The 23,409-nt window shown below is 32.3% G+C and overlaps 1 protein-coding gene and 1 non-coding gene across 2 annotated transcripts in view; both read left to right on the top strand.

Annotated features, from left to right (window-relative positions):
* Positions 1–22,802, top strand: part of KPNA4 (karyopherin subunit alpha 4) — a gene marked incomplete at its 3' end in the record, with an annotated part of 43,565 nt that extends 20,763 nt beyond the window's left edge. Inside the window, 12 exon segments of the mRNA XM_064492500.1 lie at positions 6,149–6,193; positions 7,052–7,141; positions 7,248–7,277; positions 7,367–7,419; positions 10,134–10,229; positions 10,864–10,949; positions 12,515–12,601; positions 14,469–14,638; positions 14,744–14,788; positions 17,873–18,004; positions 21,074–21,202; positions 22,698–22,802. Coding sequence (XP_064348570.1) covers positions 6,149–6,193; positions 7,052–7,141; positions 7,248–7,277; positions 7,367–7,419; positions 10,134–10,229; positions 10,864–10,949; positions 12,515–12,601; positions 14,469–14,638; positions 14,744–14,788; positions 17,873–18,004; positions 21,074–21,202; positions 22,698–22,802 — 1,068 coding nt within the window.
* Positions 21,373–21,739, top strand: LOC116155838 (small Cajal body-specific RNA 7). Its single transcript, XR_004139733.2, has one exon. It is a non-coding gene; the product is annotated as a small Cajal body-specific RNA 7 (non-coding RNA).
* Positions 22,803–23,409: the final 607 nt, after the last annotated feature.

Genomic DNA, 23,409 nt, shown 5'->3' with positions numbered 1-23,409 from the left:
TAATCATTTTCTATAAGTGATTCTGAAACTTCACCTTGCAGCATTTCCCATCTCTGAGAAGGTGGTTATATGTGTCTCACCAAACTTATGGTCATTTCTTAACATTTTTCTTTCCCTACCAATTACCTGCTCATCAGCAACACACATGCACAGACACACACACATATACTCAGAGTTCATTTGTTTGGTGATTATCTGTTACCAAATCTAGCTATTGAAAACTCTAAGATTTCTATGTCCTTTTAACATTTGCAGCATAATTAAGGGGAAAAAAAAGATGCAAAATGTGAAAACACTGAGCAACTATACCAGAGCCACAAAATACTTCATTATTTACAATTTTGAGCAATGGCCTTTTCAGGATTCTGAGCATAGAAGTTATTGCCATGTGTAGTAACTTGTACAAATGGCAGTTAAATGTTTTTGTGACAACATTGTTTTTTGAAGTTGATAAAATTGATAATTTTGAGGAATAAAAGATGTTAAAATCCCCTGACTCTACAGATGAAGAAATTAATGCCCATAAACATGGTAACTTGCCTAAGATTGCATTGATTGAAGGTAGAACTGGGACTAGTAGCCATATACCAGTAGAGTAGTGTTTAGTCATGGTAGTAACTCATCTTGGGGGGAGACGACGTGTATGTATGCATGTATTTTCTCCTCCTATATTTTATATATATATATACACACACGCACATACACACATAGCCCTTGTACAAGATGGGTAAATATAGAAAACTTTGGAAACTTAACTTTTTCCTCTTCTTCTTATCTTTATTTTCTAACTTTTCCAAACAGACGTGTCTAACTTTTGAATTTAATGCATTTTCCTATTGTTTGAATATTGAATAGTTAGTGAAACTCTACTGTAATTCCATTCCTTAGAGTTAACAACTGTTAACAGTTTCTTACATTTTTTGTGATTTTTAAAAAAATTACATTCATATACTAATACATTAAGTTTCAGTGCTTATAATTTACATGTAGATCATTTTAAAGTATGGTGTCTGTAGCCTAGAATTATTTAAAATTGCTCCAAAAGTTTGTGAAGGTTAAATCTGGCCTCCTACTATGAGTTTTCTTTCAGATTTCTCTTATACTCATCTCCATTAATCTTTTTACTTGTCAGAGATGAAGAACTTGATTCTGTTTATGAAGACTTTTGCCTGTTACTAGTAGTGCTAATTAGAATTTTTCTCTACTACTGCTACCATTAGTAAGTACTATCTCTGAGAAATAAATCCACAGTTTGAGCAAGCATTTAATCTTAAGCATTTAAAACTTTATTGTCATAAATGTAAATTTTAAATTCATTTGTTAATTACATGCAATTTGACAACATGTATACTATTTGGCAAAGTCATAAATAAGCATCATAATGACTGCTGCTGGAGAGATCAAGAATGGAGATGAAAGGAGGGAGAAATAGGTAAAGAATGGGAAAACAGATTTTTGTAGTTATTTATTTTTAGCATTTGTTTTACTATATTTATTGGGTTAAATAGCTATTGTACTTATCAGATATGTGTATATAACTTCTTAAAAACTGCCAAATTGAGATAAAACTCACCTTGTGTAAAACTCACCCATTTTAAATATACAATTAAATGATTTCTAGTAAATTTTCAGAGTTGTGCTTACATTACTACAGTCCAGTTTTAAAATATCTCATCACTTCACAAAAGATCTTCTCCTTGTTTAATTTTTTTCTTTTTTGTGCTTTTACCTAAATATCAATATTCCTAGGGTATAAATGACAGGCTGGATGAAATAAAATCAGACTATTCTGTTCCTTATCCTTTGGATGACTAACTTTAGAATTTTCTTTAAACATTTTTCTCTAGTGAGACTTACTGAGTCCTTACTGATCTAAACCCTAACTTTTTACTCAAGAAAACTAGAAAATTTAAATCATTCTGTTTCATACAGTATATTATTTACATCATCATATCTTAAAATTAGTAGTTTTTAAAGTTTTAAAGAAAACTGTATATTGATTAAAAAGTGACTTAGAAATTAAGTAAAAAGAACTATATACTCTACACCCAACCAGAGCAGAGAAAGTGTTTAATCCCTAGAACCTAGTACAGTAATGGACACATAGTAATTATTTGTTAATTTTAAAAATCGACATTCCTTTTAAAAGTATCATTCGGTGTTCTGTAAGATTCATATGTTTTGAATTTTTTGACAATTTCTTGCCTCCTTTTGCCAGAATTTAGAATTTTGAAGCTATATTACAAGCAAAGAAATATAAAAATTCTGGGCAATCAGCTTGAACTCTACTCTTTATTCAGTACCCCCACCCTTTACAGCCTTTGTCCTTTGGATAGTCTTTGGCCTATAAATAAGCCGTTGGTCAGTTTGGCAGCCTTTTGAAATTCTTCGGCAGCTTACTGCATCAGTGTAGGTCATGTGAATCCGCAATTAATGTATTTGCATATAGTATATAAAAACCCTGTTTTTTAAGATAAGGAAAGATTTAGAAAAAGAAACCTTACATACCCCTTTAATGGGACCCCCAGAGAAATAAAAGTCCTTGATTTGAGATGGGGTTGTGCCTTGAAAATGTCCAAATATATAATGCCACTTTTAAGGCATTTATTTTTTGCAATAAAAAACATGGCAAATGCTGTCAGGCTGGTGCATCTGATGTCTTTCTACTATTTCATTCAATCTTCACCTTGGAGGCAACAGCTTTCTGTCAAGAGAAGAAAACTTTCTTGCTCTATAAGAAAGAGATTGTCAGTTCTCTCATTTTGCGAATTAAGTTTCTGTGGGCAATAATAGCCCAAAGCTTATGTCACAAATACAGTGTCAAATTGGTTTGATAAATCCTTTATTACAAATGATTAGAAACTTCAAATTTAATAAATAAGATATACTAAAATGGGAAAAAGTTTTGTGGTACAAATATTTATGTAAATATGTAGCATTTGTTTATAATTTATTAATAGTTTGCTTTAGTAAAAAGAAGTTAAAGCCCATTTATTATACCTTAATCCCATTTCTTTAGATGCGGGGTTTTATTTAACTAATGCAAATTTATTAGACTACAAATAATCTCTGTCAGAAGTCAACCTATTATTGAACAAATCTTTTAAGTAGTACATTTTACAGATTTTATTTTCTGTATATGAGACACAGGACATAGTTTTTGGTATTGTCACTTACTTGTGTTGCTTGTTAGTTTTGTATTATGATACAGTGAAAGCCCACTGTCTCGATAATAGTACTTTTGCTTTAATATGAAACACAGGCTCTAAAATTGGCTTGAACTCTGACTTTAAAACTTGCGGGAGACAATATGGCTTAGGGGTTAATTGGCTTTGTATGAGGCTGTCTGAATTCTAATCCTGGCTGTCCCATTTCTAGCTATGTAGCATTGGCCAAGTAATTCAACTCTCTAAGCCTTAGTCTCCTTATTTCTAAAAAGAAAGAAATGTTTCTTCTTCTTACCTCTTAAGGCTGTAATGATTAAACCATAGGGAAAATTGAAACTCTTATTGTAATACCTGGCTAATTTATTTCATTCATTTCAAGCCTGTTTTATTAGCATTTTTAAATTGAGTCTTGGTATTTTTAAAACCCATGTCTGTACCGAAGTTTGAATGATCACTTAAACAAAGATGGAATAAATTGGTTTGGTCAAAAATTGAGGTAAAGATTTCTGCACATATAAGTATACCAGTATATTTTGAGAAGGAATAGTTCTTATTCCTCATGTTATTCCTTATAGATAGAAAATACATTCTAGTGGGGAGAGGGATAATAAATAAAGTTATATATAGTATGTTAGAAAGTGGTAAGTGGTATGGAGAAAATATGGCAGAGAAGCTCAGTAGAAAGTATCCAGACACATAGTCCCTGGATAGTTAGGAAGAGGAAGACCTCACCACGAAGGGACGTTTGAAACACTCGAAGATGAGTGAACCCTGCAGATAGTGAGGGAAGAGCATTGCAGCCTGAGGAAGCAGCAGTAGTGGTAATAAATAGCTAACATGGGCACTGCCATGTGCCAGGAACTAGTTATGCACTTTACATATGTTAACTTATTTAACCCTTATTGTAATTCTGTGAAATAGGTATTTTATTATTCTCATTTTAAGATGAGGAAACAGGCATGGCAGGCTATTAAGTATTATGGCTGAAAATTGAAACTACACACTTTGACTCTAGAGTCCATCTTAGCAGTTACTGTATAGTGTGTTACAGAAGGCCTTGAAGAGAGAATTTCCAGTGTGTTAGAGGAATAACAAAGTTAGGATACAGCAGAATGAATGGAGAGAATGAAAGGAGCTTAGATCTGAGAGGTGATTAACTAGGGAGGGGATGAGGTAGAAAGATTAAAGTGGACTTAAGTCCTTGCAATGACTGGACATTTAAAGTAGAGAACCATTGGATGGTTTTGAAGAAGGGAATAACATGATCTGATTGACTTTTTAGAAAAGATTCGTTACTGAGTCCTTCCCATGGAGTCTATGGGTAGAATTCAGGAGGGCCTGGGAACTTAGAAAGAATATTTCCTTCACTTAATAATGTAGCCAATAAACCTCAGTAGTTATTAACATAACCTGTGATTTTTGTCATCACCAATAAAAATCACATTATTGCAAGATATCCTGAAATACCATTTATGGTCTTGATTCCTTTGAAAGTATGTAGTAGGTATTAGACACACTGGTAGATTACAATTAGTATGATAATGAAGTGCATATATTACAGTATTTTTTTGTATTTCTATTTTTTTTGCAACTATATATCAGTTTGTGGGGGGTTTTTTTTGTAATCTTACATGTTTCGTTTATTTAAAAACACTGAGGAGGTGTCCATTGATTTGACCAGCCTGCTAAAGAAGGCTGTGACACACAAAAATTAAAATTCCCTATGAAGATTACTTCGGTTGTTGTGATAGTAATGGACTAGGAGAAAGATGGATGGCAAGAGTGTAAAGCGGGATACAAATTAGGAGGCTTTTGCAGCAACCTAGGAGAGAGATTAATAAGTTGGACCAGAGAGGAGGTGGTAGAGAAGTCAGTTAAGTTTTGAAGGTTCAATCAGTAGAATTTGCTTAACAAACTGAATGTGAAATGTGAGGGAAAAAAGAAGAGTCAGGGATGGCTCTAAGATTTTTGGTCTGTGCAGCTGAAAGTGTGGAGTTGCCATTTGCTGAAAATCTCTTTGAAATTATTAATAGATTATTAATAAGTTTGAGATATTTATTTGGCATTATTTTGAGTATTACTTGCCATTTCTACTTAATATGTCTTGGCATATATAGTCATTAGAATGAAGTGGACCTATACATAGAAAGAGCTTGAACTTTTGTTATTTCTGAATGTTTGAATATTTTTGCAGTGAGCATGTATCCATGTGTTAGGTAACTTTAAAATGAAAAAAAAAATGTTAAAAAATTGAATGGTTAGAATATGTGATAGAATAATTATGTGCTCTTTAGAAAGAATAAAACAGATCTGCATTTACCACCATGGAAGATCACTAAGACCTACAGATAAAGTAAACAAAAATAGGGTGAAGAACAAATAAATAGATAAGTGTGTCAGAGTCGTAGTAAATCTAACAGTGTTTACCTTTAGGTAAAGACACTGGATAGATGGGAAGGTTCTCTCCCCCTTCCCCACCTCCCACCCCTTTTTAAAAGCAGTTGAATTTACTAACCTTGTACATTTTTTTTTTTAATTTTAAAATTTATTTATTTTTAATGGAGGTACTGGGGATTCAACCCAGGACTTCATGCATGCTAAGCATGTGCTCTACCACTGAGCTTATATATACCTCTCTCCTGCTTTCTAAATTGGTTCATATAGGGGGTGAGATTATGGGTTCTTTTATTCTTTGTACATTTGTACTTTAATAATTCTTGTATTACAGTTTTAAAAAATTATGATACATCTAATATTACAGATCTAGTAATAATTTCAAAGCAGATTTCAGTATTTGAGAATGTGAATATGAAGATAGAAAATCATCTATATAATTATTATGAGTAAAATATGACTATGTACATATCTGATTAGAAGAAAAGATTAGGGAATGTACATCAAAATGTTAATAGCAGTTTTCTATAGGTGATGGAATTTGAGGTAATTTTTAAAAATAATTTTCTTTATTTAATTTCTTGTAGACTATGAGAAGACAACGAAATGAAGTTGTAGTTGAATTAAGGAAGGTGAGTGATTAATTTGGGGTACTACCAAATATAATTCTAATAACATTACAGCAGATAGAGAAGATAGCAAATGTATATTAGTTTCAAGTGCTTAATTAGCATTTCTTTTTCTTTTCAAAATGGAAAGATTGACTAAATTTGACAAGCTATTAAAGTTGGCAAGATACAGTTTGTCCACTACCCAAAAATAGAGAACACATTATCAGATGGTTTTTTCCTTCCTTAATTTTAGATGATTTATAGAAAGTATAAGTCCATGAGTATACAGTTACACTAAATAGTTCTGCTATTTACATAGTAATTACTCCCTGAAGGGAACTTGTTACTTAAAAATTGTATCAACTTTTCAAGTATTAAAGTAGGTTAGTTGAGAATATATTTTTTAATTTGTCCCGGACATTTTAAGTGAAATTCATGTGGCCCTTGATTTTTATAAGGCATTGTTGATTTTTGTCTGATTTTGAACTGCCCAACTTTTGCTTTGACTTTGTTTTTAGGTTATAAAGAGAAGCTTCCAGATGATGTATAAAATGGTTTAGTACTTTTAAATGAATATGTATGTTTGGTTCTGGCTTAAACTGTACACTGTCTTTTTTAATCAAATTATTTCATTTTTTAGTTTGTTTTTACGTAGTTCACAGTTCATTAAAAATGTAATATTTGGAGTTTGAGACTCAAATTAGTGTTGCTTAAGTGTTTAATTCACAATTTGGTTTTGATTTTCTGCATTTGCATTTTGCTTTTAAAAGGCACTTTGTATTTTTTTGTAGGCACAGGATCACCTAAATTTATATGAAAGTATTTAGCTTTTTAAAATTTAACTGAAGTTCTTTTATTTATTTATTTATTATTTTAAAGAATAAAAGAGATGAACATCTCTTAAAGAGAAGGAACGTACCACATGAAGATATCTGTGAAGATTCTGATATAGATGGTGATTATAGAGTGGTAAGTTGTTATTCTGGAAACTTAAAAATACCAATGAAAGATTTTTACATAAATATAGAATTTTAAGGTGATTTTTTAACTTAGTTTTCTCTAACTTTTTCCCCAGCAAAATACCTCTTTAGAAGCTATTGTTCAAGTAAGTTGAATTTTTTTCCTCTCTTTATTTCTTGGATTTAATAACTAATTATTGTGTATTTGCATCAAAAATTGTTTTATTTTTTATAGAATGCATCAAGTGATAACCAAGGAATTCAATTAAGTGCAGTTCAAGCTGCTAGGTAAGTTAAATTTCAAGGACATATTTAAATTTTATAACTTACACAAAACTCATGAGTACACTGACGCTTTAGTGTGCGTAGTATGTACAAATGCTAGGGAAAAGTTGATTTGACAAGTTATTTCTGTAGACTAATAGAAAACCATTACTTATAAAGCTTTTACCTTTTATTGATTAACAGGTTTAATTTTATTAAAAGTCAGATTTTTCAGATCCTGCCCTGGTAGCTAATTTTTCTCACAATCCTCATATTGATCAAACAGTAATAAAAACTTACTGTAGCAGTGCACAGGCAAGTAGAGACATTAAGATTTCAGCCTACAGAGACTCTCAGTCTCTTTCGGTGTAGAAATATTAAGTTATTTTTGTATATTTCAGTTGTAAAACCTATGTGCTCACATTTTAAGGGGAAAATCAGGAAAACTTGCTGAGGCATTTGTATTTAATTAATAGGTTGGGGAAGACAGGTTGTGTCATAGTACAATATAGTGGTTGCTCTGTGTTTTTATAAATAAAAGAATAACACCCTGTGTTGTGTAGGGAAGAGATACTTAAGCATGAAGTTGATTCTAGTTTTAGAATTTCAAAGTACAAGAGTTCATAGGTTCACCTAATATATGATCCAGTGCATGAGTCCCTTTTATGTTTATTAGACTTTTCCTACTTTTGTGTATCCACTTTAAACACTTTAATCCACTTAGAACAGATAAGGAAATTATAGGTGGGCAACCTGAGTGTTGCCCACCTCAGGTAAAAGAACTTCTTAGAACAAACTTTGTTATGTAGGAAGGAAATCACAGAAGCTTTCACATCTCAAAAATGACAAATAGTGTTAATAGGAAGAATGATTAAGAAATTGAAGCTTTATGCTCATCATTGTCAGGGTTGATTATAGTATTGGAGCAAGAGCTCTTCTCAGCATGAAGTTCTGGAGATGATTAAAGCCCTAAGGCCCCTAAAGCCAGGCTTCTTAAAATATGATCTGTTGGTCCCTAGGAAATCCTGAGATAACTTCAGAGGGTATTATTTTCACCATAGTTCCAAGACTTTATTTGCCTTTTTTTTTTTTTTTTAACTGTGTTAACATTCACATTGATGTTGCAAAAGCTACTGTGGGTAAACTACTGGCACCTTAGCACAAATCAAGACAATGATACCAGACTGATTATATATTGTATTTTGTACATATTGTATGTGCCATTATGTGCTTAAAGGAAAAAGGCTATTTCTCTTTAAGAATGTCCTCAATGAAGTAGTGAAAAAAAATTATTATTCTAATAAATTTGAAACCTTGATTAAGAAAGACTGGGTTAAAAAATGTCTGGGTTATTTCCTACTTTGTGCAAAGAATTGTGCCATTTATTATGGAAAATACTGTGGAAAAGCATGTGGAATAAGTTCTTGCTCTTGAAGAAATTTAGAACCTAATGAAGAAGGCAAAAACTATGTAAGAAATCGTGACGTTCAATAATAAATGTAGGCGTATGCTGTGGAATTCAGAGAGGGTATTGTGAAAACATATAACTTGAAATGGACTTTGAATAGATAGTTTGAATAAACAGGAAAGAGGGCATTCCAGGTGTGAGGAATTAGGATATGGAGGGCATGGAAATGAGACTGAAATGTTGGGACAGACAACTGACCTATTGTTGAATAACAGAGAATAAGGTTAGTTAGGTAAATAAGATGGAGCCAATGTGTGAAATGGTGTAAAGCTAGGTCAAGGAGTTTACGTTGATAGGGTAGTAAATTAGCAGCTATCACTTAGTTTATATAGGATCTGATTAAGCTTTCTTTTTTATATGTATACATACGTATTTTTATTAAAGAGCAGTCAGTTTACAATGTTGTGTCAGTTTCTGGTATACAGCAGAATTGATAAAGCTTTTTTAAACATTACCTTTATATAGTAGTTCTGGAGTTCAAATGGGTGAAGATTTGTGTTGGGTCACACTGAGAGCTTTTCAGCTAAAACTACATACAGTCTACCACATGTGTAAATGAATATTGTTGTTTTACTCTAAGCTCTATAAGAGCAAGGATGTCTGTCTTGTTCACCTTAGTATCTCTAATATCTCTCTGGATATTTTTCTGTGTATTGCTGTGCTTATTCCATTTCCTTTAGTTGCTGAGATGAGAATGTTGTTAAGCTTTTATGACCTCTGATTTGGTGTATAGAGTAGGACTGAAGAACTGGACACTTATGTTATGACACACAAGTCATAAACTTGTACCAGCATCCTGCCAATTTTTTGCCCTTTGACTTTGTTGTGACCTAGTAATGAATAATTTGGGATATATTAGTGACCTCTTAATTCCTTTCTTAGTAAGGTAAATGCCATGTTGAAGAAGTCTGCCCATTTTTTTTCTCTGACCACAAAATTAAGTCCAAAGGTAACACATATAAAACATTTAGTTATCTTTTTATGTTATATTTGGGACTTAACTGTTGGAATAATATTACTATACTAATTTTTAAAAAGTGGTAAAGTGGTTCATGGCTATTTTTTCCTTGTTAATAATCTATAAATTTGTAAATCAATCTTTTTATAATATAGAAAAGGCTACATTATATAAATTTAAAAAGTAACTTTCAGAAAGAGTATTTATGCCAGATATCCAGATTTATTATAATAGCCATATAGAATATGAATTTGAATTTAACTATATGTCATTAAGTTTCACATATGGTATATATATATATCTTTCTTATAGGAAGCTTTTGTCCAGTGATCGAAATCCACCAATTGATGACTTAATAAAATCTGGAATATTGCCTATTTTAGTCCATTGTCTTGAAAGAGATGACAAGTAAGTACATTATTTTAAGAAATAATTTAGGATGTATCCTTTATAGGAGACAAGATTTTCTAGTAGTTAGTTTGATCTTGAAAGAAAAAAGAAGGGGCTGTAAGATGGAGTGGAAAAGCCAAACTGAAAAACAATATATAAGATGTGTTTACACCAAGAGAGGAAGGTAAAGGCCAAACAGAAACTTTCAAATGATACATTTAATTTGCAAGCTTTGAAAATTGTAAGCTTTTTAAAATTGGAATTCAATCCACGTTTAATTGTGAAATTTTACCAGCTTAATTTGACATTTGTCAATATGTTAAAACTGTCATTTTGACGATGAATAAGTAGTCTGCTAGTCAGTCTAGTTTAGCCACATAGATACTTGAGAATACTGTTTGGGTAGTAATGTGGAGGTATCTTAGTAAAGAGTTCTTACTAAAAACAAGTACACCTGAGGAGGCTGTATGCATTATATAGTGAAGAGATATTTTAAATAGTCATTGGAGATTAAAAAAAATGTGCTGGATACATAGATATGTTTTGAAGCAAAATATTTAATGTAAAATGCTAGAGGGGAGGAATGGTTTGTAGATACTTGGGCCAATATAAAAATCCCTACTTGTTAAAATTATTATTTTTTTTTTTGTAGTCCTTCTTTACAGTTTGAAGCTGCATGGGCTTTGACAAACATTGCATCTGGAACCTCTGAACAAACTCAAGCAGTAGTTCAGTCTAGTAAGTTGGTTATTAACAGACAAAAATGTAATTTTCAAATAAGTTAATTTTTTAAAAAACAGTGCTTTTCCTAAAAGAATAGAGTTATTTGTATTATAAAATGTTAGCTATTCTGTAACACACAGGGTAATTGAAATAGGCCAAATTAAGTATGTTACTTTGGTCATCTTGTCCCAGTGACTGACATTTTCCATTTCCAAAAATGCATTTGATTCTGAATCTAAGAACATTTCCTAATCATAGTAGCAGGTTACATTCTTGTAGTTAAACTTTATTTATAGGGCATCACATAAATAAAGGTGTTTTTCCATTGTCCTACTACCTGTTGGCCTCTCTTAATGAGATTTCCCTCATACGTTTTGGGGAAATCTTTTATAAAGTAGTCCTACATAAAAGAATGGCTTGCAAATTTTTTTTCATTGTCATTATAAGATTGATTGTCTTTGTGTTCCAAGAAATGTAAGTGGGAAATAATTATTGGAAGTAATAACCTGAGTTTTCATGAATACCATTTGATTCTTTTCCTAAGCAAAAAAATTAATAATTTTAAAGAAAATACTTTTAAAAATCCCTTTCAAGTTTGGAAGCAGTATACTTGTCTAAGCTTGTTAAAATCTTAAGCAATAATTTCTTCATGATTTTGAAGAGGAACAAAACTATAAGCAGTAAGCACTGTAAACACTTGTATTATAATATTACATAGAAAAGATAATTTGGGGTTCAAATGGTCTTTGATTTTGTTTTGTTTTTTTTGGTTTTGTTTTGTTTTGTATAGTTGACTGTTCAGTAAATTTTATGATTTCAAGACGATCCCTCACTCTTCTTCCTTTCTCTTTTTTGTTCTTTAAAGATTAGAAGAGGCTTAGAATTTAACACTGCTAGTCTGTCTTAATATACCAAAAGTAATAGATAAATGAATTACTTTTTATTACAAGTAAGCATGATTGATCCACATGTACTTAAATAGCAGTTTTCAAAGCAATATCAGAAAGAAGAAAGGAAATAGAAGAATCATTTGTTCAGTGCAATATTATTCTGTTAAACCTGTCTCTGTTTTTCTCATCCTTGTTAAGCAACAGAATCATTTTCTGATTCAGAAGGTGGCACAGGAATCACTGGCCTGGCTAAAGACCAATGTGATGTTATTTAAATTTTTATATTTGAAAGTTACTTCAACAATTAAATTTTTTTTCCAAATTTGAAGATAATGCTGAATCTATAAGTAATTAATCTTAAAATTGGAATTCAATCCAGGTTTAATTGTAAATGAAATTTTATCAGTTTAGTTTAACATTTTGTCGATATGTTAAAACTGTCATTTTGATGATGAATAGTCTATTAGAAATTTTCCACTACTATTATTCTAATGAAAATTATTTAATAAGGATATATTTTAAATACATTTTTGATAGCTTTCTTTCTTTTGAGGTTTCAACAGAGAAACAAGATTGATTTTTGGTTTAGATACAGTATTTTTAACCTTTTTAAAAATTTTACTGAGATATGTAATTGACATACAACAGTATCTTCAAACATAAGTGATAACTTATGTTTTCCTCCTTCAGATGCTGTGCCACTTTTCCTGAGGCTTCTCCATTCACCCCATCAAAATGTCTGTGAGCAAGCAGTGTGGGCTTTGGGAAATATCATAGGTTTGTCTAAACCTTGTAACACTAGTCCAGCAATTGTTATCATGTGCTGTCATGTAAATACTACTAGTAGTTGAAAGGAAAAACAGTTTGCCTTTTTCAGTACTAGTTTTTGTGAAATAGTTTACAGATATTATAGCTGTTTAAGTATAAACCCATAGTAAACAGAATGAACATTTTTGTTGCTTATGATACCTTTATATCTTTTTGTATATAGTTAGCTCTTAATTATTTGAATAATTGTGAAATATGTATATGATTTAAGTCTTTTAGTTTTTCCTTTATTATCTTAGGGTTCATTTTATTCCTCAACTTTCTCCACTACCGTAGAAAATAAGAAAAAAGGCAGAACTTAAACCAAAATTTTTCTCTATAATGGCAGTCCTAAGAAGAATCTAAATTGAAATTTTTTAATGTATCTTGTGGATTTTAGTACAGTAAAATGTAGTAGTGTTTTCCACTATCATCATGAGGCCATCCTCATACAGGAGGTATCTGTAGCTTATAGATAGTCTCATTAAATGTTGACCATGATTAGCATACCTTTTGGGTTTTTTCTGATAAATAATTGTAGGAAGAATAATTAAAGACAATTCCAACATTTCAGGAATTTGTTTTATAACTAGAGCCTAACTTCACCCAAACTCAAAAATTTTAAAACCTGTCCTCCAATGGAGAATGAAAAAATCCGGAATCTGAACTATTCTATGTCCCATGACATTAAAGTTTATTTTTGCAACAGATTTTGTTTTTTAATTGTTCTTAAATGGAAGTAATCAGTTTTACTTTGACACACCTCCTCTTCATTACCCTTTTGGGGGCCAAGTTGGAAGGCAAGGGTTGGTTAGTGTCCCACAATAAGGAGTTTTCAAATGGGAGAATTTCCCTTTAAACTGTTCTTGGCATATGGTATGTTAAGTACTATTAGGAATGCTATTGTTTGTGTATCCAGAGTCCCTCACTTTTATACCAAAGTTTAGATTTAGAAATACTGACACAATATCTTGGTCTTTGGTTTTTAATTCCAGTGACATTGTAGAATTAATTAGAATACATGAATGCAAAAAGAACAATCATGTTATCTTTAAATGCTAAATTGCATTTTTTTTTTCACTTACAGAATATAATATCTCAGTTTGGCTTTCATACAACAAGTTACAGTGACACTCTGGACGCAAAAATTAAATTTGGCACTTCTCTAGGGCAGTGATTCTCGTACTTTAGCCTATTATCAGAATTATTTGAAGGGCTTGTTAAAACACAGAATCCTGGACTCACAGAATTTCTGTTTCAGTAGATTTGGGATAGGGCCCAAAAAAATCACAATGGGAACCACTGCTCTAGGGGTATTGGTTCCCCCTTCCCTCCCTTTTTCTGGTATAGTTTCTAAGTGCATAGAGTAATTTATAATTAATACTCTTTATGCTTTGATACTGGATCATCAGTATTAATTCTACAAATATTTTCTCTGTAATAGTATTTCAGTATGTCTTTTATTATGTGAAAGTTTCTTAAACTGAAGAATACCATTGAGAGAGAAGATAAAAAGCAACAATTCTCTGTTCACAAAGTACATTAAAGAAGCCTTAGGCTTCTAGCATTTAGATGGCATAAGAACATTTTACAGGTGAACAGCTTATAAGCCTTGATATGTGAATAATGTGCAAAAAAAAGTCTTAGTACCTTATATTGCTTCTCGTAACTCAGAGACCTAAAATGTGAACTAATTTATTGTTTAAAACTTTTATATAAAACTGAACAGTGTATCTGGTTAAATACAGGAAGCAGCATATTGAACCAAGTCCTTTATGTTTTCTAAATTGCTTATTGTCAACATATTTTATTGAATTGATAAATCCTATTCCTACAGGTGATGGGCCACAGTGTAGAGATTATGTCATAAGTCTTGGAGTTGTGAAACCTTTGCTCTCCTTCATAAGTCCATCTATTCCTATAACATTCTTAAGAAATGTTACTTGGGTTATGGTCAACTTATGTCGCCACAAAGACCCACCACCCCCAATGGAAACCATTCAGGAGGTAAACAAGCATTTTTTTATTTTGTTTTTTAAACTAAAGTAGATATCTTTATGTGTATGTTTTTAATCTATGTATTTTTAAAAATCTGTATGGTTCTCTCTTCAGATTCTTCCAGCTCTTTGTGTTTTAATTCATCACACAGATGTAAATGTGAGTAAATGCTTCCCATCATATATGTTTTTGTGTATATATATCTAGGGCTTGCACTTGTGACATAGGGGAGAAAATGTTATGTTGGACATTGTGTCAATGTACTCGATCAGATTTTTTCTATTTCAGGAGCTGTAATAGTTTGGTATTTTTATATTTACTCTGTGTTTACCCATATCACAAAACACAATTTCAGTAAAGAAATCAAACCTGTTATTGTGGTTTCAGCAATGACGTGTGTGCATAAATGTATGTATTAGTGTTCTAAAAACTCACATCAGAAGTTCTTAAAGTTGCCAGTAAGTGATCTCTCTCACTAAGATTATATCTTTGATTGTTCATGAGCTTTTTGTGAAAGCTCATTTTGACAGCCTGATCAATGAGAGAACACATACACTTAGTGGTATTTTTATGAAAGATGCTAAAGAGAAGCATTTGTACTTTTGTGCATGGGTTTGTATTCATATACACACACCAAACCATGAACATTAGTTTCATTTCAGTAATTTCAGTAATTCATCAGTAATTTCATTTTTATTCTACTTCTTCATTTATAGTGACTTTGGTAGCGGCTTTACTTGGTATAGAGAGAATTCTTGAGTTTCCAAACAAGGAAAAAAAAAATCAGTGCAGACTAGATTTTAAATATAATAAATACATTCTGCTCATTCTTACTAATACAGATAGCAAAGAAAAAGCAACACAAGAAGTATGAATGAGGTGGAAAACTACTGTGTTTACAAAGTCAATCTAGCTTTCAGTGTGTTAGAAGAGCTGGGAATGTAATAAGTAAGGAAATCATTTGGATAAAATGCATAGCAACAATCAGAACCTTGTGTGGTTCTTTAAAAACAGTTTGGTATAATCATCAATTTTTGACAAGCTCCTTCATTTCTTTACAATTTATAGGGTTAATACCTTTCGCCGGGATCTGTCTAAGGCATATGGAAGAAATTAAAGTTAGAATTATACTACATCAAGCAATGGCATAATATACAGACTTCATTAGATGAACGTGATCTTTGCTCTAGAGATATTTTTTGTAGCCCCAGATAGTCTAGGATCTTTAAAACACACAAACACACACACACACACACACACATACGTAAGCAATTTTTAGTTTTGGCTTCTTATAGCCAAATTCTTCAATTAAATTATAGATGTTAATATTTTATTTTTAAAGTAGTTTCAAGAAATATTAATTTCAAAGCTTATAACTCTACTGGAAAACTAGACATCTTGATTGACCTTATTCAAAGATGTATTGTGTTTTTTCTACTTGTATACCTCAGTACATTTGAGATTGTAACTCCATTTTTCTTGCTCTTAATATATCTTGAATTTCTCAAGCCAGTTTGCATTTTTCTTTTTTAGTCGCATGTTTTACTAAATAATAATATTTACTAAAAACAAAACCTGTTTTGGTAAATACTTAAAAACAAGTTCTTAAATCAGGCTAACAAAGTAAAATAAAACTGCTTCAAACAAACCATAAGTGAAACATTGAAATTACACTATAGTTGTAATTAATAAATTTATCATAGCAGATAAAGAAGTGATTCTGATGTGAGCATATTAATGGCATATTTAGTCTAAAAATGTATTTGAATTTTACATGCAGTCATGCCCAGGTAACTTGAAATTTTTTGCCTGTAACAACAAATTTTGGCATATGTTGGTACTCCAGAAAGAAAAAAATAGTTACTTTTGTAAGTTGAAATTTAGTTGTCTCACATATTTTGATACCACTTTATATGTGTGAATTCTTTCATTTTGTGTCTTCTTTTTACATTAAAAATACCCATAGCACTTTCTTGAATTTCTGAAAGGAAAAATGGCAAACTGCTGTTCTCTTCTTTTAGGAGCTTCTTGGTCCTTTTAAACCTAATGTTGGTTAAGAATTTAAAAGGTTTTGGTGGGAGGGTACAGCTCAGTGGTAGAGTCCGTGCCTAGCATGCACGAGGTCGTGGGTTCAATCCCCAGTACCTCCATTAAATAAATAAATAAACCTAAGTATTCCTCCTCCCCCGAAAAAAAGGATTTAAAAGGTTTCAGACTTTTTTGGCTTGTCTTTTGACACAGAGTCTGTATCCCAGAAAGGCTTTGGAAGTAAAGAGTCAGGCACAATTATTCTTGTGTCTTTGTCAATAATTCTATTATTTAGCAATTTAACAGTTGTTTGTCATACTTCCTTTTGCATAACTTCTAATTAGGACTTAACATACAAAGAGAGATGAAACGCAGTGGCCTGCTATACTTCAAAATATGATCAAATTAGAAGTTAACTACAGGGGCTTCTTTTTTTTTAAGTGGTTTTGGCAGCTGGTATAAATTACCTGTTGTCTTTCTTCGTTTCTTCCTTCCCTTCCTCCTTGCCTCTTTCTCTCCTTCCTTGTTTTCTTTCTTTCCTTCTTTTCTTTCTTCTAGAACATGTTTTTTGATTATACATCTCACAGGTTGACCTATGATTGCTTTCATTGTTTTGATCTGCAGCTGTAGGAGACTGCTGCTATTTGGGAAGTTGCCTCTAGTTTTATAAGGCAAAGCACACTGGTTAGAAAAGATGAAAATACTGTAATCCTAATACAGGAGTATTGGCTTTAGACATAACAACATGGTACTGATGTGAGAACACTTTGAATATATTCACCTAGCCCAGATGTTTTGAACCACTGCATATGTTGGATACGTATACTCTTTCCAACTACATACGTTTACCACAGTGTCCTTTGACCTGTTATCCCTTAGTCTGCACAGTTGAGGAAGAGAATGTCTTTTTCTCCTATTTTATGTGCTGTGTAGTGTGTTTGTATCTTTGTGAGTTAAGACTAAATACCAGTCTGTGATCAGGATCATTATTAACCTGAATATCCTAAATATGACTAAAAGATGCACGTACTTGATACAGACTCATAGATGATGATGTTTAGTTATACTAGAGAAGATTAAGATTCTAATGAATTTAGGTGATAGAGAAGAGAAGAAAGAAGGTAGTGTAACAATCATAAATTAGTTCATATGGTTAAGAATTTTTGAAATGAGAAAATGTTCAGAGGCTATCTGAATTTTTATTTTATTCATTAGATACTGGTAGATACAGTTTGGGCCCTGTCTTACCTTACTGATGCTGGCAATGAACAGATACAGATGGTAATAGACTCTGGAATAGTCCCTCATTTGGTTCCTCTGCTCAGCCACCAGGAAGTTAAAGTTCAGGTGAGTTTTTATTTATAAAAATGTAAGTTTTTCTTACCACTATTTGTTCATGACATTCAAACATGGACAATTTCAGTAGCTTAAAGTATATTTTTAAACTAATAACAACAAATCTATGATAAAAAGATCGAGTTACTATATCCTCATTTTGAAAATGGAGAAAATTAGGTAAGATTACTATAGTTCAACACAAACTACTCCCCACCCCCCCAAAAAAGTTTACTTCTTTGTAAAGTACCAATTTCTAATGTAGACCAGGGCAATTCATATAACACCTTGGGTAGCATCTGAAGTAAGTATTGATAATTTAATTTTTCCTACTCTACCTGTTTTTCTTCCACTCTTCTACTCCTCCCCAGCTGTCCTTTTTTACTCTCCTCCACTGCACCTGGCAAGTTTAGTTAATGTATAGCTCCACTGCACTACAATAAAGGCTTTGTACTGAAATATGGTGCTTAGGGGCTTCCCAAATTATTTCCTTTCATTTGTTTAAAATATTTTTCTTTAATTTTTATTCTTTTAAAATCCTTCCACATAAATATCTCAAAGAACCTTCATCTAAAAAGAGCCAGAAAAGAGAAGGTGAAAAGTTTACACAAATATTATAAGCAGTAACTGTCAAACTACAGTGGCAAAGGGAGTTGCCGAAAGCTCTCCCTACCCTTCTGAGGTAAATAATGAGCTTTAATATTATAATGACTGAAAGTCTGTAAAATACGGTAATAGCACAAGAAAAGCTGTTAACCTGATTCACTATTTATCAACCTGGCTGGACACTGAAGTCAACTATGTGAAGCTTAAATTTAAAAATCTAGTTTATTTCTCTTGTATAATTCCTAGAAATTCTGTTTCAGTAAATCTGGGGTATTTTCTGGGAACCTGGGCTTTCAAAAGCTCTTCAGGTTATATTCATATACTGTCAGAATGGAAACCCACTGCCTTAAAACTTAAAGCACTTTAAATTCAGAAAGAATTGATTAATAGAATAATTTGTCATTTGGAGGCATTTGTGGCTTATTTAAAACATTCCTACCAGATTCTTATCATTAAGTTTGCATTTCTTGAATGTGGTACTTATGTCTTGCTATAGGTTTTTGGTTTGTATTTTGTTTTTGTTTTTTTCAGAATGCATCTTCAGTTTTATTTCTGGGCTTCATTGGGAAAATAGAGCTTGTACTTTTACTTTAGCCAGCTCTCAAGGAAAGTTAATGTTCTGTACTTTGCCTGATAACTAATAGAGATTTAAAACATTTTTTTCAACTTTCATGCCATAATTTAGGAACACAGAAAGAATAGTATAGTGAACCGTGTAGGTTTTCTCTGTTTCTTTCCTTCCCCTCCATATTATTTTGACACAAATCCCAGATATCATATAATTTCATTCGGCTTGCATCTCCAAAAAGTAAGGATATTTTTAACATGACCACAATACCGTTAGAGCACTTTAAAAAATATTAATGTTAAAATCCTTTCAGTATCCAAATTTTACTGATTGCTTCATATTTTTTTCAGTTTGACTAAATCAGTACCCAAACAAGGTCAACACATTGCATTTGGTAGCTGTCTTCAGGTTTCTGCTACTCTGTAACTTTCTTCTCCTTTTTTTCTTTCCCCTATTGATTTGTTAAAGAAGCTGAGTCACTTCAAAATATTTTTGAAAAAAATTTAAAAATCCTAAATAAGTGGAAAGACATCCATATTCGTGGATTGGAAGACTTAGTGTTATTAGGATGGCAGTGCTCCCCAAATTCATCTACAGGTTAAATGCAGTTGCTATTAAAATCCCAGGGGTTTTTTTTGCAGAAACTTACAAGCTAATAGCCAAAACAGTCCTGAAAAAGAACCAAGTTTGAGGACTTCTTATTTCAAAACTTGACTGCAAAGCTAGGAAACAAGACTTTTTGATACTGGCATAAGGATAGACATATAGATCAATGAAATAGAATCAAGGGCCCCGAAATAAACTCATTTACTTATGGTCAGTTGATTTTCACCAGGGGTGCTAAGAAAATTCAGTGAGCAAAGAATAGTCTTTTCAACAAATGGCTCAAGAATACTGTATATCCATACGTAAAAGAATGAAGTTGGATCCCTACTTCACAGCATATTTAAAAAATTAACTCAAAATGAGTCAAACACCTAAATATAAGAGCTAAAAGTATAAACCTTTTTTCTTTGACGAAAACATGACGTTGGATTAGGCAGTAGTTTCTTAGATATGACACCACAAGCAACCAAGAAAAAAGATAATAGGACTTAACCAAAATTAAAAACTTCTAAGGAAACCGTCAAGAAAGTGAAAAGACAACCTACAGAATGGAAGAGAATAATTGCAAATCATACATCTGAAAAGAAATTTCTATCCAAAATACATAAAGAACTCTTACAACTTAACAACAGAAAATGGCAACCCAATTTAAAAATGGTTTAAAAGATTTGAATAGCATTCTCCAAAGAAAACATACAGATGGTCAGTAGCACATGAGTTGATGTTCAGCATCATTAGTCATTAAGGAAATGCAGGTCAAAGCCATGATGAAGTACCACTTCATACCCACCAGGATGGCTGTGATCAAAAAGACAGTAACAGGTGTTGGCAAGGATATAGAGAAAGTAGAATCCTCAGACTCTGCTGGTGGGAATGTAAAATGGTGCAGTCTCTTGGGAAGTTTGACAGTACCTGGAAAAGTTACTCATAGAGTTATCATATGACCCAGCAAGTCGTATGATACTCCCAGTTATCTCCCCAAGAGAATTGGAAACACATGTTCACACAAAAACTGGTACTATTGTATTTTATTTATGGCCATAATTACTATCTAAAATTATCCTTCTTGTTTGTTTATTAGCTGTCTCCTCCTACAGTAATGGAAGCTCTGTAAGAGCTAGAATTTGTGTCTGTCCTATTCACTCCTCTGTTCTAAATCAGCGTCGGACACAGCTTGCTCAAAAAGGATAGGCTGGCATGAATGAATGAATGTATCTTTCATAACCTGCCTAACATACCTCTGTGGTAATAAGGAATATTTCACATAGAACAACATCTCATTTAATCTTTTTATGTTTCAGACGGCAGCACTTCGAGCTGTGGGCAACATTGTTACTGGAACTGATGAGCAAACACAAGTAGTTTTGAATTGTGATGCTCTTTCACACTTCCCTGCACTTCTGACACATCCCAAAGAGAAAATTAATAAAGTAAGCACTTTTAAATACTATTTAATAGTATATAAAGTAGCAGTTTTTAATGTGTAAAATTAGGGATTTGGGGAAAAAATTAAGAGAAGATAGAATATTTTACACTTTATAACATGAATTAGTACATGATTTTCTGTATATAAAACAAACCAGTGCAAATTTGGCTCTCTTGGAAATGATGAAATAGAGATAACTGGGTGTTGAATATTGTATGATTGGAAATTTTTAATATGTAAGTTAAGTAATTAGTAAAAATTTAATACTTAAAGCTACTTAACAGAGAGAGAGAGTGAGTGTGTGTGTGTGTGTGTGTGTGTGTGTGTGTGTGTGTGTGTGTGTGTGTGTGTGTAGGCTATGGAAAGGGGGCACTGACTGGTGATGCTGATATTGGAGTGCATCTGAGGCTGTTGTAGAAATACATGGGTTGTTGATTACAACATTGCCAATGATTATAACCCAAGAACAGCTCACCTGAGTAGCCTAGCACCCTAAAATCTCTAACAGGTTCATTAAATATGGTCCTGTGATCTGATCCAGAAGAGCCTGCTGCACACTAGGAGTAAAACTTCTTTACTAGTTTTTTAAAACAGAGAAAATGTTTCCCTTTAGTAAATTCATATGTTTGAAAATTTATTAAGTTTGGTAAATTATAGTAATATCCCACATAGGTAGATATTTTGTCTTATTTCATTTTGTGATTTCAGTGTGCATTTATTTATTATCTATGAAACTGGTTTAAAAAAAAACTTGTAATCATCTTGGTAAAAGTAGCACTGTTGTGATATAAAGGGTAACATGAAAAGATCATTAAGGTAGACCAAAGGGGAGGGTATAGCTCAATGGTACAGTGCATGCTTAGCATGCATGAGGTTCTGGGTTCAGTCCCCAGTACCTCCATTAAATAAACAAATGCCCCCCCCCAAAAAAAGGGGGGTTTAAAAAAAATGTAGACCAGTAAAGCAATCAAACATCCGATTCTGCTTTACCTCTGGAGAGAAACGGTGCAATGAACGACTATTACAAATAAGTATACTAAAACAATCCATTGTTTCATTTTTCGTGTCTCCATTATCACGGAAAATCGAGAGATTTATCTGCTTTGGCTAGGACTCTTGATCAGAATAGAATAGCGAATAAAGCACATCATGTGAGAAGGATGCTGAATCTCGTTCACAGTTGTTTTAGGATTTGTATTTGTATTATAGCTCATTAGTTCCTTAGTATTTGTTCAACCAAGCTTCTTTTGAGTATAAGTGTTTGGGAACATTGCTTTTGAGAATTTGTTATTAGTTCATTATGACTTAGACTAGGGCCATTAGCAGTTTGTCCAAAAAAATATGGAAAGGGGATAGGGGAGTTCAGATTCCTAAGCTTTTTATTATGGAACTCATTCCATAATAAAATAATTTGGACATTGTAGTGAATGTATTTTTTCTTAGTTCAGATGCAGGTTTTATTTTTTAATGAGGAATATTGAAGGGGTCTTGTTCTACAGGAAGCAGTGTGGTTCCTCTCTAACATCACCGCAGGAAATCAGCAGCAGGTTCAGGCAGTAATTGATGCCAATCTTGTACCAATGATAATACACCTCTTGGATAAGGTAAGAAAAACATCTTGTTTATCTGAGTAAAAGGATAATACTGTAACTCTGTGAAATTAAGAATTAGTCCCATTTGACAGATTAAGAAACTGTGGTATAAACAAATGAATTATCCAAGATCAAACAGCGAGTGTGCTATTTAATCATATACCATATCATCTCATGCTTTCATTAAGTTTGGGAAAGAGACAATTTAAAATGTCACAATCACAGCATGAGGGTTTTTTCTGAACACTGATCTGTTCATGAAAGAGAAAGTAACTATCTTCCTCCGTGTTTCCTACAAACTGGTAGTAGAGGCTACTTTCCTATAAACTGGTAGATCAGGTTCAGTCTTTAGGTAAGAATGCTTAATGCACTAATGAGTCACATGAGGAGACACATACTGCTTGTCCTACATCTAGTGATTAAGATTGATAAGTGAGCCCAAGTGTTACCAGCCTATTTTAGCTGATAGTTATAAAGTTACTCATCCATCTTTCATGTAATCATTTTCAGTCAGTCATTGATGATCATTACCTGGGTCCCTTATGTTACTAGGAACTGCAAAATGGTGACTTTATAATTCTGTCATTCTTTATATATTAGCCATGATTCTTCAGTAAAG

The sequence above is a fragment of the Camelus dromedarius genome, chromosome 2 (genome assembly GCF_036321535.1).
Source record: "Camelus dromedarius isolate mCamDro1 chromosome 2, mCamDro1.pat, whole genome shotgun sequence".
NCBI lineage: Eukaryota > Metazoa > Chordata > Mammalia > Artiodactyla > Camelidae > Camelus > Camelus dromedarius.
Note: the sequence above shows the minus strand (reverse complement) of the source record. Positions and strands in the feature narration are given on the sequence as shown.